The sequence below is a fragment of the Pithys albifrons genome, chromosome 17 (assembly GCF_047495875.1).
Source record: "Pithys albifrons albifrons isolate INPA30051 chromosome 17, PitAlb_v1, whole genome shotgun sequence".
Lineage (NCBI taxonomy): Eukaryota > Metazoa > Chordata > Aves > Passeriformes > Thamnophilidae > Pithys > Pithys albifrons.
In genome coordinates, this window is record NC_092474.1 from 7,601,273 (window position 1) to 7,618,652 (window position 17,380).

Sequence of the window (17,380 nt, forward strand, 5' to 3'; positions counted from 1 at the left end):
AATCCTGGGAAAGTCCAGCATGGTACGGGCTCCCTGGTTGTCACCCAGCACACCCCAAACAACCCAGGCTTAGTGCTAAGAAACATTTATTTAGAAAAACAAAGACATCATAGATGACACACTAAATGATCATCAATCACATTGGTCCTTGAACAATAAATTATGACATGGAGTTTCCTGCCCTTGGGAAGAGGTTTCCAAGGATGGATGTGCTGGGAGGATTCAGGCCCAGCTGGTTTCTATCCCTCATCTTCACAGCAGGGCTTTTCAGGCAAGAAGGTGCCCACTGGGTCTCTCCAGCATTCTGCACCTTCCAGGTTTGATCCATGGAGAGAGGAGCCTGTGAGCACCTGGATATGACACTGAAAAATTCTGTTAATGCACAGGAACAGACAAAACCCAAGACATAAATATCACCTTGTGTCACAGGGGTATAAAAGGACTAAATGCTAAATCCCAACTTACTTTCAGATGTTTCATCACATTTTTGCAACATGTTACCAAGTACAAAGCAGGGCTTGAAAATCTAAAAAAATACTACATTAGAATCCGTTCTCTTAGTTAATTAGTAAAGACAGATTATTAGGAATGGTACAGTGACAATATTTGGTCTCTGAATTCTTTAAAAACAGGAGTTTCACAGTATCAAAAGTGCTTATTAAAGAAATGTAGTGTACAGACTGTGATGAGCTGGTTGTATTTTTGATGCTGAATAATTTAGTGGCTGTAAAGCAGGTTACTGCAGCATTATAAAACTTGAACAATGCTCAATAATTTCTTTTCTCTTCATAAGAATAAATATAAATAAATTTACAAATAGTAATACTGCCTAGCACAAGAACAGACAGAAGCACAATTCACGAGACTATAAACAAATCTATTTATTTTAAAAATCCTAAAAATAGGCATAATTCCTAAAATCTTCTAGCCAGTGTAGTAGTTCAGTAGTACCACTTCCTTCAAGGGTGAGGACTTTGCCTTTAAATCTAGATACAACAGTTTTCTGCTATGGGGTCAAGTTTTCCTTTTTAGTATCTTTGCTCCTTTTTTCCTACCTCAGAACAATAAATTAACAGTAGTTACTTCAGGAAAGTGTTAGTGGTGCAAATGTCTCCAGGGACTTGTTCAATAGCAACAAGGGTTTGACAAAGGAAGGAAAAATGATCCACCAGGTGCCTGATGAACCATTCTGGGCTTGTGTTGGTGACCCACCAACTGCCCCAGGGCAAGGGCACAGCAAAGGTATTGCCCTTATTGCAGGGTTATTTTTAGCTTGGTTATATTCCAGAGAAAATTCCTGCTGTCTGACGCCTTCCAGATCCTTCTGGAGAGCTCACCAGCCCCACAGCACAGGTGTCTGTGCCCTTTCCTCAGTGTTGCCACAGGTGAAAGTGGTTCTGCCGAGCCCAAGGAGCCGACACTTCCCAGGTGTCTGCAGGAGGGGCTCTTACTGCCTCTGGGTGTCGGGATCCACAGAATGGTACCCAGCTCAGAGCAGAGGGATGGGTTTGTTGCCCTGGGGGGCCATGTACTGAGCCCCTGCCACGTTGTCCAGGGTGGTGTAGGTGGTGTAGAGGCCGGTGACCTGCAGGTCGGGGAAGGAGCGGTTGGTGCCGCTGGACACAGGCGTGAGGCCGGGGGTGGCCAGCTCGCAGTCGGAGAGGTGCAGGGGGGACGTGCTGAAGGCTCCCAGGGTGTCCAGGCTGAAGCTATCATCTTTCATCTCCTCCCAGATGTTCCCTGGAACAGATTAAACCCTACTCACAGCAGCATGACCCTCACCCCTGGGCGCTGTGTGTGACTAAAGGGCTTCCCCCCCTGCTCGGGGGTGGTACCACCATGGTGTGAGGGCAGCAAGTGTGTCTGTTCCCCACAAATCCCCTGGTTCCAGACCTTTCTGGGCAGCACCCGTTTTCCTGAGCTAACCAGACTCCCAGACCCCACACCAGGCAATGCCATAAGTCAGAGAAATTCTCCTTGCACAGAAGGGGAACACCAAGGCACAAGCAGAGCTCTGGTTTCCCTTAGGCAGAGAGATGTGTTGTCCCAGATCCAGCTGCTGAACATCCCTCCTTTCCTCTCCTGAATGCCTGCACTGGAGCCATGAAGGGTTTGCTGTCCCAGCTGGCACAGGGACAGAATCCACCCTGGAAGGCCAGGGAGGTCACACTGCAGAGGCCAACACGCAGCACCAGCTCTCAGCTCGGTGCCATCCCACCCCAGGGGGCCCCAGTTGGATGGTCAGTGGCACCCAAGCCCACCCTCCCCATGCCCTGTCCATACCCTGCAGTGCAAAATCCACGATGCTGGGGTCCAGGGCATCCACCTCGGTGCTCATGTCCACTGGCATGCTGGGCAGCTCCGGGGGGGCACGGCCCAGGGGCTGGGGGCGCAGGGGCTCGGGCAGGGCGTGCAGGGGGGGCGTCTGCGCTGGGGCTGGAGAGCTGGGGGTGAGGCGAGCCTGGGGCTGCAGCTGGTGGTGCAGGGGCAGGGGCTGCAGGGACAGCGTCACCAGGGGCTGGGGCTGCAGCTGCGCCACGGGCACCCTGCCCTGCGCCGTGCCCATGTGGCTCAGCGCCGGCACCTCGGGCTCTGCCTGCTTGCTGGGTCGCCGGCAGCTCTCGGGTCTGTCGGTGATCAGCTTGTCCAGCTCCTCTGTGCAGGCAGTGCCCGGTCCCAGGGAGGAAAGGAGGCAGTTTAACCCGTTTGTTGGAGCAGTGATGGGCTGAAGTGCTCACAGGTGAGCAGAGCCTACGCCACACAACTGGCCTGGCAGTGTCTGTCACCACATGGGACACAGCACAGGCTCAGAATGAGCAGCAGCAAAGAAGTGCCATCCAATTCCTCACCCTTAGCCCTTACCCCAGTCCACTTCTATGGTCACCCCTGTCTGGGTTAAAGGATCATGAGACTCACACAGAGCAGTAAAACCACCCTGGATGGCAGCTCCCCTCAGGTGCAGACCCACCCTCAGTGTGCTCACTGGGACACTGTAAACTCTGCTCGTCTCTCCAGTAAGACTCACATGAGAGATTCCTGACAGTTTCAGTGGCAGTTTTGCTTTTAAACAAATAAAACTGTAATTTATCAATGATTGTATGTTACCGATTCTGCAGCAAAACCCTCCAGTTGTTTTGTCAATACTGAGCTCCTGAAAGCCTCAGAAACATGTGTTTTATAAATAAGAATGAAAAAGGCTTAATAAAGGGAGAGTTTTCCTGAAGAACAGACAAGGAAATGTGGCACTGTAGGTAGTGAGGCTGCGACCCTTAGGGAAGGCTGTGGCTGTGTGGGATGGGGCAGGGAGATAAAAACCCTACCTGGGTTGGCCATGCTCCTGTGAATGGCAGCCAAGTCCTTCCTCTTCCACTTCTGCATCTCCTCTTCCATCTTGTCAATCTTGGCGGGGTTGAGGGCCCACAGGCAGCCCTTGCGGGAGGTGCCGCTCAGCTTGTTCTCCACCTTCTCGAAACACTTGTTGAGCGACAGGTTGTGGCGCACAGAGTTCTTCCATCCATCCGGGGCTGTCTGCAAGGAGGGGGGGACAGGACCAGCCATGAGCCAGGGATCTGGGACACTGCACCTCCACCCTGGGGCTGCACAGGTACCTTGAAGTAGGGGAAGTGCTCCTTCATGAAGCTGTAGATCTCACTCACAGGGAGGCTCCCGGTCTTGCTGTTCTTCAGAGCCATCGCGATCAAACAGCTGGGACAGAGCAAGACAGGGAAGAACTGAGTCACCATGGAATGGGTTGGGTTGGAAGGACCTTAAAGCCCATTTCATCTCACCCCTGCCATGGGCAGAGACACCTCCCACCAGCCCAGGTTGCTCCAAGCCCTGTCCAACCTGGCCTGGGACACTCCCAGGGATGGGGCAGCCACAGCTTCTCTGCCCAACTTGTGCCAGGACCTGCCCACCCTCACAGGGAGGAATTCCTTCCCAACATCCCATCTAAATCTCTTTTCTTTCAGTTTAAAGCCATTTCCCCTCATCTTGTCTCTCCAGGCCTTCTGGTTTGGCAACCTTGGACCCACCTCTCCAATCACAAACAGCTGGATGACTCTTGGACTTCTGTTCCCAAGGGCTCAGAGGTCACCCTGTGATCCTCAGGGTTTACTCCTCTGTGCTATTACTCCACCTTTATGCTGACATCCAGAATTAGTTCCTCATTCCCTCCTGCTGCCCCTCAGAGGCAGCTCCCACAGAGCTCCTGGGTGGGTGGTGGGATTTTTGTCCCCTCCAAAGGAATCAAACAGCCCTTCAGAGTCCCAGCCATCCCTGCTGCCCACTCACCTGTATGAATAGATGGGCTTGGGATAATGCTTTGGGTGCAGGTCCTGGGCAGAGTGAGGAGCCAGGCGTGGCTGGGGGTAGTGTGGCTGTGCCCCGTAGGATGTGCTGTAGATTCCTGCTGGGTTGCACTGTGTGCAGGAGGAAAAGAGGGAAACCCTGGATGCAAAATGTCTGTGAGCATGTAGGTCTAGGGATATTTTATTGTGAATTCTTTTTAAAGAGTTCTACATGTGATCTTGGCAGGTACTTCAGGACAGACAAGACACACATGGCAGTACCTGTTGGGTGTTCTGGGCCAGGGCAAACACCTGCTGGGAGTGAGGAGGAGGAGGAAAGAGTTGCTGCTGTGTTTGCAAACCAGGAGACAGTTGCCCTCCCACGGTGTAGGGGCTCATCTGCCGAGAGAGACACACCAGTTGTGACACCCCTGGACTCCCAGCACCTTTTCCTATGAGGTGTGGCAATAATGGGCCACCAAGGCCTGCTCTTACATTTGCTCCATGTGTTGCGATAGAATTGAGTCCCAGGATTCCCTGGGGAAGGCTGGCCTGGACATGGATCATTGTTCCAGGAGCTCCTGTGGAGTGCAGGGCATTTGTCACAGGACCTGTGTGGAGAGAGGGTGGCAAGGAATGTTCACATGGAAGTCCTTCAGGATGGGGAGCTGACACTGATTTTTAATGGATGCTGTTGAACCCAGCCAGGCTCCGGAGTGGATAATCCCTCCTCTCTGCCTTCCCCAATCCCTCCTCTCTGCCTTCCCCAATCCCACAGAACCCAGAGCATTTCACAGCTTGCAAAGGTCACTCCAGCTGATTCTGGAACTTGTTACACAGGCAGCTGCTGAACAGCCCATGGGGGGTGACAGACAATGTCTTGCAAAAGAAAAACAACATCTTCAGCACTGCCTGTACTCCAGGAGGGTCTGTGCTCTGAAACAGGTGCAATGATGCTGCAAGGAACAAGAGTGTTTACCTAAAGGATGTTCACAAAGGAAAGAAAGGAGTTCAGTGAAGTCAGGCTGTAAATCTGTACAAAGCAAAGAGGGATGAGGTAAATCAGGTAAATCAGGTGCTCTTTTACCAGTGTTGAAACAAAGCAGAAACACTAATTACCTCATTCCACGGCTGTTGAAAACCTCTGAACCCCAAGTTCTTAAATACCTTGGCCAGAGCTCACCCAACGAGGCACCAGCAACTGCACTGAGCAGAAATTCCCATGGGATCCAGGAATCTGCCATCAGTGCTGCGGCTCTGCCTCTTGGAATGAAGGAAGGGGATCAGCAAAGCCCTTATGAGAAGCAAAAAGGCTGCAGGTCTTCGGACAGGAAGCAAAATTTAAAAGGAACCTCCTAACAGAAAAAGGAGCCTGTGGGAGGGGAGGGAGGCAGGGCAGGGTGTGCTGTTAAGGAGCAGTTATTCCCCATCCCACCATCACCTGTTTGCTGGAGCAGAGCATTCTGGGCCCCCAGGCTGAAGTCCATCCTCCCACTGGCCATCTGCTGCAGCCGGGGCACGTCCACAGATGTCATCCAGGACAGGGACTGCAGGTCCCCCGGGAGCTCCTCCTCACCCAGCTGGGATGGGTCGGAAGCCAAGAGCCTGCAGAGCAGCAGGGAAGGTTGGAGGGAGTGGGATGGGTTGGTGGAAGCAGGGAGGGTTGGTGGGGGGTTGGAGGGAGCAGGGATGGGGCTGCACTGCCCCTGCAAAGGGGGGCCATGGCTGGGATGCCAAAGCTCACGTGGGTCAGCAGGAAAAAGCATCAGGCTGGAATTCTGTTTGCAAATCCAGGTGTGCCCTTTGGCTTCCCAGCTGACACCCTTCACCTGACCCCAAGCTCTTTGTACAGTTGGGAACATCTTGGTTAAGAAAACTTTATAGGGGAAGAAGGTCCAGGAACCCAGAGAGAAACTGCCTGGAAACAAACCCCAAACTGATTTATTATTTTCACATTTGTCAGAAATTTACACCTGTTTGACTTTGATGTAGGAGAAACCTGTTAGGAATTTTAACCTGATAATTTTGTGTTACCCCTGAAATCCAGAGGCCATCCAGCCTTGGAGGGAGTTCTGTGCCTGAGGGCCTGGGAGTGCTGCTGCTGGAACACCTTGCTATGGAACCAGGGAGAACATGAAACAAAGTGAGGCAGTTTGTGACATCCTAAAGCACCAGAATGAAGGGTTTGTGACTGAACACCCCAAACCTGCCTTTGGAAACAAACCCAAGGCACAGCAATGACACACTGATTTTGGTTTAAAGCTCTGGGTTTGGCACATTTTATACCCTCCATCTCACCTGTTTGGCTTTGCTTCTGGTAGAGCTTGTGGTACGAAATGGGAATACTGGAATATATTTATAGTATTCAAAAGTTCCTGTGTGATCCAAACTCCTGTTGAAGTCACTAAAAGAACTATTGCAAGTGAAAGGCCAAATTAATTTATTTCTGTGGGATGGTATTACAGAAGTCACTGGTACCTCGAGGAGAAAAGCAGGAATAGGATATGTTAGGAAATTGTCATTAGACACACAGAGTAAATCCAAAGGGATTCACATCCAGAAAAACATCTTTATCTCCCAGAATAACATAATTTAGTTGGCTGTAGTTGGTTTGTTTTCAAAACCGAGGCTTCAAAGAGCTCTCAGAGTGTGTTAAAGCAGCTGATTTGTGTTTGTTGCCAAATGATGTCGCAGAAGCCTTAAACAAATCTGGTCTCTCGCTGAAGCATCTTTTGTTTTCCACGACTCTCAATCAGCTTAAAAGAACAAGGCTGAGCTGCAGTGCCCGCCTGCCCTGGGGCTCTCAGTTCCTCTGCTCAGGAATCCCAGAAACACCTTCTAAAGCTTCCTAAACTCTTATCTGGGAGTCTTTAAAGCCAAATGTGATTTGTTCGTAAGAGCAGAATGTGATTTGTTTGTAAAAAGATTTTGAAAAGAGAAGGGGGAAAAATCAACACAGGAGCAGGAGCCAAAAGCTCCAGTCGTGCCCAAAAACCCATGCCCAGTTTGTGCCAGCCTGGCTCGGGCTCCTCATCCCACTGCGGTTATCGGGCAATAATTAGCATTGCCATGGTTACGCTGTTCAGTTATTTTGTGAGCCTGGGACTCAAATCCAGAAAAAGACTATCAGGTGACGGCTGTGCTGGCGGAGATTGGCTGGATTGGAAGAAAACAAGGGCATTAAATGATTTGAAAACTGGGCAGGCTCCTGTCGTTTGCAACAGTTGGGGCCGCCGCTCGCCCTTTGTGCGCCCAACGCCCGCGGCACGTGGCCCCCTTTGTTCGGGCATTCCTGCTTAATTGTCCCCCTCCTCCCCTCGCCAAACTCCCCATTCATCTGCCGCAGTGACGGCGGACACACGGCCCCCCCCGCTGCCATCTGGCCCCGGGCACGGCGGGGATGGGACAGCGCCCACCGCCCTGCCCTGCCCTGCCCTGCCCCGGGGGGCTCAGCCTGGCAAAGGGGGGCTCTTCTCGCCCTCAGCCTGGGGGCACCAGCCCGGGACTCTCCCGAGCCGGGCGGACACCCGGGAGGAGGTGGATGTGGCTGGAATTGCGGCGGTGCCATCGCCACGTGCCCGCTGAGCATCCTCACCTGCAGCGCCAGGGCTGCCCCCCCGGGCACAGCGACAGGGAGGGCTCTGCTGGCACCACCAGCCGCTGTCACACTCATTGGGCTCTATTTGATACAGACAGAAAGGTGCTAAAATGTGTAATAACCAGACAAGCGTGCAAGTCGGTTCCTTTTCCCAAGTCACTGATTTTCCCTCCTCTTGTTCCCTTTCCTTTCCCTCCCAACACATCACAGCTGTTTGCATTTGGGTTTACAGCTCTTTGAAAACCACCTCTGGCTGGTCACTTACACATTTTTAAATGGATTTGCTAGTTATCAGAATAACTTCCAATTAATATTGAGGGGAGTATATTTAATCAGAATAAAACACTGATTGGCATCCCTGCAGGATCCCCTGTCAGGGCATTGGAACTGGATGGGCTTTAAAGCCCCATCCAACCCAAACTGCTCTGAGATTCAGGGATTCTACGATTTGATGACTCTTTGATTCTATAATTTCACATTTAAGGATTATTCTTCAGGCTGTCTTCAAAACCAATGTTGAATTTTCACAAATCTTACACAAGGTGAAACTTTTACAATATGCCCATTGCTGCCTAATTGAGGTGTTTTAAAAGCCCAGATATTCTGCAGCATGAACCAACTTATCTCCCAGGGCACAGACTCCACGTGTCCTGCTTTTGGTGAAAAAATGCTGATTAATTGCAAAAAAAAAAAAAAGAGAGAGAGAGCAAAGCACAGGAATACCCAAAATTGTAATCTCGTAGGGTTCAATCTCTTCAACCTGGAAAATTCCCTGTGCCAAGACAACTACAGATCCATGAGCACAGATTGGAATATGAGTGTGCTTGGCCTCTGTTCTCCTCCCTCCACTACTCTCTTCACCTCAGGCTGGAGGGTAAACTCCAGGAGGATAAACTTCAGCTCTGCCTCTGGGTGGGTATTCACAGCCCCTGGCACAATGGGGCACTGTGGCAAAAGCGGCCACTGCCTTTCAGGGCATGTAAATAAGATAAATAGCGATAGGTTGTAATTAATTCACCATTCTGAGCCTTCCCGGCTGCATTCCCGGGGTTCCTGGGGCAGCCACGGACCCACCAGACCCCTCTGGAGGGGAGGGCACAGTCCCACCAGACCCCTGTGAGGGCAGGGTACCATCCCATCAGCCAGAGTTTATTCCCATTTCCAGCACTGAGCTCTGCCTGTGCACAGGCAACACAACTCCTCAACACCAGCAGCACTTGGAGTGACAGATTCCCAGTTGCTGCCTGCAGGGGTTTATGCAGCCTGAGTGACAACTGGACAGGAAGAGTCCTGAGAAAACCTCTTCTCTTCTGGAAGGGTGATGAGAAGCTTCTTTCCTTTGCCTGGGATTACACAAGGTCCTCAGAACAAGCACAGAGATTTCTCACATGTGGGACAAGGAGAATATTTGGTTTGTGACTCTGGAGCTGTCTCCAGGTGAGAAATGTGCTCTGTTTTATTGAAGGAGTCAACATCACCTCCTTTTGCTCCTCACTCATCACTCTGCTCCTTTTACCTTCCACCCTTTCAAGTGCCGTTTTCCACCCACAAAACCACCTGTCCTCTCCCTGTATCTGCACCAGCTCCTCTCCTGCTCCAGCAGCAGCTCCCACTGCCGCCTTTGGGCTGCAATTCAGCTCTGCAGACACCACACACATCCAGTCCCAAACCACCAGCTCCCCCTTATTCAAGCCCTTTGAGTTATTTCTGACCTTGCTGGAAAAAAGAACAGAAATCAGGCAGCTTTCCAGGGGCAACCAGAAAGCTCCTCTTCACCTATAACTCCAGGAACATTGAATTATCAGAACCAAAACTAGTGAGGAAAAAGCAAATACTGTGTTTGACCTGTCAGGTGTTGCTGTTCTCCTTCCCTTGCATATGGCTCAGAAAGGCCTCTCCACCCCCTCCTGCAAAGGGGCTCAGCACCAGCAGGGCAGGCACAGCTGTGTCCCTGGAGCCTTTGATGCACCTCAGCCCTGTGTTTCACAACCCTCATTTATAGCCTTTGCTCTGGGATGGAGGGAAAGGGAATCACAGGTGACTTCTGGCATTTGCTTCAGCCCAAGAGGAAGTTTGGAGCAAGGGCAGCACTGAAGTCCCAACCCTGCTGTGCTTTAGCCATCCCTACGTTGGGAATTGCCAGAGCAGGATCTGCCTCTGGAATCTGTTTGTTTAAAAACAGCCCAACCAGCCAAACCAAACCCCAGACCTGTGACTATTGTCAAGACAAGCTTCTCTGTGGTGCAAAAACGCACTGAAGTCCCAGGTACTACAGGAATATTTTATATCCATTCCAGGAGGATTATTACCTGGAAAGCTCCTTTTTCCTTGACCTTTGCTATTTCTCAGCTCTGGAACCTTGTGCAGTTGTTTAGTCCAGTGTAAAGGGAATAAAACCTGCACTGCCTGTTGCTTTGCACCTGAATCACTCACTGCCCTGACATTTGAAATGGGTACAATGAGCCTCTGAGATCCCATAGAAACGATGGAAAAGAGCCTTTCTCTTTCCCTGTTTGAAGGAGAGGACAAGTTCTGTTTCAGAGGTGGGAGGTGAAGCTCTTGTGGCCTCACTGGGGCAGAGGAGCCTGAGCTGTTCTGGGTCCCACCAGCCCTTCCCACCTCTGTGTCCCCACAGGACAGTTTGAGAAGCAAAGCCCCAATTTTTATGCCTCCAGATTAGCACATTTGAGAGCTGCAGAGGAAACTTGCACTAATCCACTTAAATCAATCCACTTGGACTGATTCCTTGGAGGTTTCTCACATTTTTCTGAAAGAATGAAGGCACGACTGTGAGGAAATTCCTGTGACACAGCGAGCCATGAGCTCACTCCCTGCCAGACACACAGAGTGTCCAGCAGTGGACACTGACACATTCCTCAGGGACAATTATGGGTGGTTGGGTATGCATTTGTAACCTTTTGTGTGCAGCTGTGTTCTCTCTGCACACTCCCAGAGTCCATCCATCATTCCCTCCATCCACCCACTCACCCATCCATCCCTCTCCCCATCCATCCATCCATCCATCCATCCATCCATCCATCCATCCATCCATCCATCCATCCATCCATCCATCCATCCCTTCACAGGACCCTGGAGGTGGAACTTGCTCTCCAGAAGCCAAAGTGCAGACCCAGCTGTGAGGGAACCCCTCAGAGAGCTCAGGTGTGCTCTGGGGTCCATAAAGGTTGAGATTTGCCACCTTTACACAGACTAATTATTTAGGAACCAAAGAGACAATTAAAATGGAGAGAAGGACAACATGGTCTACTACTATGTGGAATTATTAATGAAGGACTAACACCTTTGGATCAAAAATATATCTATTAGAAACTCAATTCCTGTTTAACGTGTAAAAAATGCATTGCAAGGCCTTCAAAATGCTACATAAGGCTTCTGTTAACTGGAATTATATAATAATATAAAAAATAGAAATATGGTCCTTCCACAAAATACTGAGCTGCAAAACATGAAATTAATTTATCTGGTTGATCTAGGGTTGGATTCACATCTTAAGTAATGTTATTTCTTCAAATAGTATTATATATTTTACTTATTGCTTTCAAAATATAGATGTCACATTTTAAAAGACTGATGATTTGATTCCTTAAATCTGGATTTCCACGTTGCCAAATTTACTCCTTCTCTCCCTTCTAATGGCCTGGGTTTCATGTCATGATTTATTATATAATATGTGATAAACCACACCCAACTGTAACTAATTGAGAATGGGATGATCCCTGAGAAGTATTTGCTGCATTTGAACATGTTGAATTAGGACAATACTGAGCCCTCTACATGGGAGAAATTCCAGTCTTAGTCCAGGCCCTGCTGGGGCTTCTGTTGCTCAAACTCTGCACTTTGAACCTCTTCCTGTCCTTGCACCCCCAGCACACCTTTTACTTCTCACACTGGTTATTTCTATTAAATCACATTTAAAATCAGAGCGATAGATTCCAGATTTCAATTAAAAATATTCCCTAAATAACACAGTGTTCAGGAGCTGGAGAACCTGGAGTTCCAGGGAGCAGCTCCAAGCCCAGGGGAGCAGCCCTGAGTTGGCTCCTACAATTTACCCATCTCAGTGTTGCAACAGCCCCGAGCCAGCACTGCACTGAAAACTTGGAGCAAACCTGTGCTTTGGTTTAAAAATCAAAATAGTTATACTGAAACGTGTTAAATTATTAATTATTATTAACAAGGTTAAAGGGTTAAGGGTTAAAAAATCCCAGTATGCTACAATCCTCTACTTTTACTCCCTCCATGGGAATAAAATGGAGTGGTTAGAAATATTTGTCACTGCTGTGATGATGACAATGTTGAAGGTGGGAGTGTTTTCTGTAGGACACAGAGGGGCATCTGCTGATGGACAGAACTCCTTTGCACTGGCAGCCAGGCAGTGCCAGTGCCACAAGAACAGGCAGCAGAGGAGATCTGATGGCCCTTCCTGTGCTGTTCTCTGTCCCACAGCATCCCTGCTGGAGGAGATATTTCCCTGAGATCATCCCAGTGTGGTGCAAACACTGCCAGGACTCAGCTCAGCAGCCAAAAGCAGTTTAAGTCTCATCACTGCTCTGAGCTGCACCAAATTTACTGTGAGTGCTTTGCATGCACACAATCCAAAGATCCGCTGAAATCAGGGAGTTTTTTTATCTCATTCATTATAAAATAATACGCAAAATCCCCCAGTTTGCAGCGGGAAGCAGGAGCTGCTGCAGGCTGGGGGTGCCTGGGCTGGGTGCCCTCCCTCTCCAGAGCTCCCCCACGCCCAACTGCCCCATTGAGAGATTCCAAGTGAGACAGAAGAGTATTCTGAGCACAGCCCCAGCCTCCCACTCGCTAATTGGAGGCCAGTCCCCATTTTGTGGAGCCTTGATGCTCCCCCATGGAGCACTGGGGACTGTGGGTTCCAGCCCCGGACTGTGGTGACAGCAGGAGAGTAAACAGAGCTGATAGAATTTGACAGGTCTATTCTTTGCTTAAAATCATTCAGTCTAAAAGATTTGCTTTTACATAATCCAAAGTGTTTTCTCATGAAGTAGGACAAATACTGCTCTGCATTTATGGTGCAATGCAGATTTTATGCATTTTTATCAGAATTTGCCACTATTAAACGAGGTCAAATAATTCATTTTAAAGCCACGTTAAAGAAACCACAAGTGGGTTAAAAACTTTAGAGAACTGGGATCTGAGTTCTGAATGTTTCACAGACAATCCAAAGTACTTTTTAAAAGCAGCTGACTTGTGAGTGAAAGAAAATTACAGTTCCTTTGCTGCAGTAAGATAAATCCTATCTTTCTCCCCCCAAAAGACAGATTTTTTTTGCAGCTATGACTGAAACAGTTCTCCCCATAAAAAGGGTCTTTGTTAAGGTGGGGAGTTCTGCAGGGCACTGGAGATACAGACTTACATCCAAGTGCCCAGAAGTCCCTCTCATCCACACCCTTCATTAAATGCCCAATAATTTATTTACAAATATTGATGTCACCAAGAAAAATGCCCAGAGCAAACAGTGCCTCAGTAAACAGCCAAACAGCTCCACAGACCTTTCCCCCAGAGGCTCCAGGGAGTAGAACAAATCACTTGTTGAGCTGCAAGAGGCTGCACGGCAGAGTTTGCATTTTGAATAGAGGGAGCCTGAGAGAAAAATACCTGCACCAAGAAATGGGTGCAAACCCCCAGGTTGGGGGGAAGGAGTCTCTTATTCCTCATTTTAAAGCAAGAATTTGATTTACTGTCATTTTTTACTGGGTTGTGCTCTGTATTTCTGGATCTCTTGGAGCTTTGCGTCATGTGACAAGATGTAACCCAACATAACCCAGAGCTCTGTAACTCATGCAGAACTCCCCTGTGACTTCTAACAATACTTTGAAATGATAAATGGAAGCCCAGTGGTACAGGTAAATTAAATTATCAAAGGCTCTTGGCAAATCCAGGTTTGTTCCCACCACTATTAAAAGGCCTTTGACATATCAGTGCTTTGGAGGGTTACACAAGTACTTGTTTTAATTAAAGTGCCTGATGCACTTGTTTAATCTCTCCATGACTGCTCCATAACAATGCAAAAAGTGATCTGAAAGGGAACTTTTCAGTAATTCTTATTTAACAAAAATATCCTTCTCTGGCAATGCTCATACAGGGCAGAGAGTTTAGAGGGAGGTCAGCCCAAGGCTTTGAAGGTGTATTTATCAAATATAGGTTAGTATCAAAATCAGAGAGCCAGGGAATGGTAGAATGACTATGGTTGGAAAAGACCTCCAAGGTCATCCAGTCCCACCTTTGCCTGAATCCCACCCTGTCCACTGAACCATGTTGTGAATATTTCAAACAGGAAAGCTTTTAAATCAGGATTGCGTTGTAACCAGTCTTCAGTTTAGCAATCTTAGTTAGAGCAGAGAAATAAAGCAGGTAATTTTTAAAAAGAAGGAGAAGAGTGGATTTCTCTATGCTAAAGGGATTTTTTAGGAAATAAGGAGGAAACAACACGGGTTAGCAGGATGAAACAGTGCCCGGTGCACTCTGCCAACGGAGAGACGCCTCACCTGTACTCCTGGGAAGGGTGGTGGCTTTGCCCTGGGTTCCTAATGATTCCTGACATTATGGCCGGGATATCACTCTCTATCATCTCCCCGGGCGGCGGCGGGCAGGGTCAGCAGCAGTAGCTATCCAGCACTTCAGCAGGGCGGGAGGCACCGGGCACGGCCCGGCCGGGGCACGGCTCCGCCGCGGGCACTGCTGGCACTGCTGGCACTGGGAAAGGCAGGGCAGCGTCTCACGGGGGGCAATCCCAGCTCAGAGCGGGACCCCCGAGGGAGGGGCGGCCGTGGGCAGGGACGGTGGGTCCCGGGAGCCCCGAGCCAGCCGGGAGCGCTCCCGCCTCGGGGCCGCTCGTGTTCCCCGAACAGCCCCCGCCGCCTTTGGAGCCCGAGCTGCGGGAGCGACAGCGCTCTAAGGGCGGCCCGGGGATGGGGAATAGGGGGGAGCCCAGCCCCACTGTCCCAGGAATGGGGGATCGGGGGGAGCCCAGCTCCGCTGCCCCAGGAATGGGGGATCGGGGGGAGCCCAGCCCCGCTGCCCCGGGGATGACGGTGGAACCCGAGGTTTCCCAGCCTCACTGACGTGAGGTTGGAACGATCGCGGGAGAACCCCATCCTTCTATCCGGGGATGGAGCGAGCCCGGGTGTCCGCAGCCCCGCATCCCGAGGGCTGGAGCGAGCCCGGGTGTCCGCAGCCCCGCATCCCGAGGGCTGGAGCGAGCCCGGGTGTCCGCAGCCCCGCATCCCGAGGGCTGGAGCGAGCCCGGGGTTCCCCCTCCCCGCATCCCGAGGGATGGAGCGAGCCCGGGGTTCCCCCTCCCCGCAGCCCGAGGGATGGAGCGAGACCGGGTTCTCCCTCCCCGCAGCCCAAGGGATGGAGCGAGACCGAGGTTCCCTCTCCCCGCATCCCGAGGGATGGAGCGAGCCCGAGGTTCCCCCTCCCCGTCGCCCCGACCCCGCGCCCCGGGCCGGGCGGTGCCGTCGCTGCACGAACCTGCGGGTCGGGTCGGGCCCGGCGGGGTCTCGGGTCGGGCCCGGCGGGGCCGCGCTCGGCCCCGGTTTAAATTTCCCTCTCCGGAGCTGTCCAGCCCGAGCATGCGCGGCCCGGCCCGGGGTCAGCGCGGGGGCATCGCGGGCAGGGCCGTCCCCGCTCCGTTCCGCTCCCGTTACGCGCCCGCTCCGCTCCCACACCGCCCCCGCGGGGCTGGACGGGCTGGGCTGGGCAACAAACACACCGGGAAAAACCCGACCAACCCAACTTCGGGCAACTTTGCGGAGGGACGAGGGGGAGGGACCCACCGGCTCGAGCGGGCACCGGCGGGAGGGAGCGGGGCGGGCGCGGGCGGGGGGGCCGGTGCGGGGCCGGGTTCGGTGGCCGTTGGCGCAGCCCCGTGCGCGGTTCCCGTTTCGTGGTGCCCCGTGCCCCGTGCCCGTTTCGCGGTGCTTGATGCTCTGTGCCCGGTGCCCGATGTATGGAACCCGCTGCCTGGTGCGCGGAGCCCCGTGCTCGGTGTGCGGATCCCGGTGCTCTGTGCCCGGCTCTCTGTGCCCTGTGGCCGTTTCTCGGTGCCCGGTGCCCCGTGCTCGGTGTGCGGATCCCGGCGCTCTGTGCCCGGCTCTCTGTGCCCTGTGGCCGTTTCTCGGTGCCCGGTGCCCCGTGCTCGGTGTGCGGAGCCCGGCGCTCTGTGCCCGGCTCTCTGTGCCCTGTGGCCGTTTCTCGGTGCCCGGTGCCCCGTGCTCGGTGTGCGGAGCCCGGCGCTCTGTGCCCGGCTCTCTGTGCCCTGTGGCCGTTTCTCGGTGCCCGGTGCCCCGTGCTCGGTGTGCGGAGCCCGGCGCTCTGTGCCCTGTGCCCGTTTCACGGTGCACGGTGCCTGGAGAATTTAGAAATACTCAAAAGCAGAGATTTATGAGAACTCTGTGAAGACTTTGGTGACCTCTGTGTAGTTAGACTGAAAAATCAGAGCATTTCCCCCAGCTCAGAGCAGTGGACCGGGACTGGTGTTTGTGCTGAAAAGGAGCTTCATGTTTACTCTTTTTTTTTTTTTTTTTTTTTTTTTTTTTTTTTTTGTGAAGGGTCATTTCTGTGTGCTGACCTCGATCTTCCCACTCCTCACTTGGCTTTTTTATGATTATAGTTTCAATCCTTCTTCACCTGAGGATCTGAAACATGTGGAGAAAATAATGGTGTGAACTCAGATCCGAGCTCTCTGTTTGGTGAAATCTGGTGCTGCTAAAAGCTTTTAGTAAAAAGGAAGAATTTCCTTGCACACTTCAAGCCAGCTTTTGTTTTATGTGAAAGGGTGGATTCTTTAGCTCCTCCTTTATTTACCCAGTGCTTTACAATTCAGGGCCCTTCAGTCCCCTCCGTACAAAATACTCGATTTACACTTTCAACTGCAACTTCATCCCTCAGGTTCTCAGTCCCTGATGGAGATGGGAATCCCATTATCCTTCATCCCCCTTCCAGCGCAAACATCTGGGCTTGTTTTATCTCTCCGGAAATAAAGAGCAGCTCTTCCAGTCCCCCCCGGGCTCTTTTCCCGGGACAATCCCACCCGAATGACCCCGGTGTGCGAGTGGATCGCGGCCAAGCCATTTGCGACCCGGGACACTTGACAAGCTTCTCCCTCCCATTCCATCGGGAAAGCCGTTTGTTTTATCGCAGGGTATGGTACCAACGACTCAGGGAGCTGAGGGGGTGTGAGCGCAGCTGGAGCGGGGCCGGGGCCGGCCCGGTGGCCGCTCGGGAGGGCACAGATGGTGGCTCGGGGGGCACAAAGCACGGGCTGTAACGGCCGCAGAGCCGTCCCCTCCCACGGGGAAGGTGCGGACACACACCCGACATCCCAGCGCCTGCTCTGTGCGGCCAAACTGCCTTGGGAACTGTTCAAAAGCTTCCCGGTGCGTGCCCCGAACAAAGGGAGGGAACCTGCTTTTACTCCCTTTACAATCCCGGTTTT

The 17,380-nt window shown here is 51.7% G+C and overlaps 1 protein-coding gene across 1 annotated transcript; it reads right to left on the reverse strand.

Moving 5' to 3' along the window:
• Positions 1-1,489: 1,489 nt before the first annotated feature.
• Positions 1,490-14,509, reverse strand: FOXN4 (forkhead box N4). The gene is made up of 9 exons (XM_071572203.1): positions 14,427-14,509; positions 5,731-5,894; positions 4,785-4,900; positions 4,572-4,688; positions 4,294-4,421; positions 3,609-3,705; positions 3,321-3,528; positions 2,284-2,655; positions 1,490-1,740 (listed from the first exon to the last, which is right to left on the reverse strand). The coding sequence occupies exons 1-9, from the start codon at positions 14,507-14,509 to the stop codon at positions 1,490-1,492; spliced, it is 1,536 nt and encodes a 511-aa protein (XP_071428304.1).
• Positions 14,510-17,380: the final 2,871 nt, after the last annotated feature.

Coding starts and splice junctions, on each gene's coding strand:
- FOXN4 (XM_071572203.1), bottom strand. CDS start 14,509: ATGATAGAGAGTGATATCCCGGCCATAATGTCAGGAATCATTAGGAAC. Junction 3,706..4,293: donor AAGCCCATCTATTCATACAG/GTGAGTGGGCAG, acceptor GCTCTGTCCCAG/CTGTTTGATCGCGATGGCTC. Junction 1,741..2,283: donor CGTGGATTTTGCACTGCAGG/GTATGGACAGGG, acceptor AATCTGTTCCAG/GGAACATCTGGGAGGAGATG.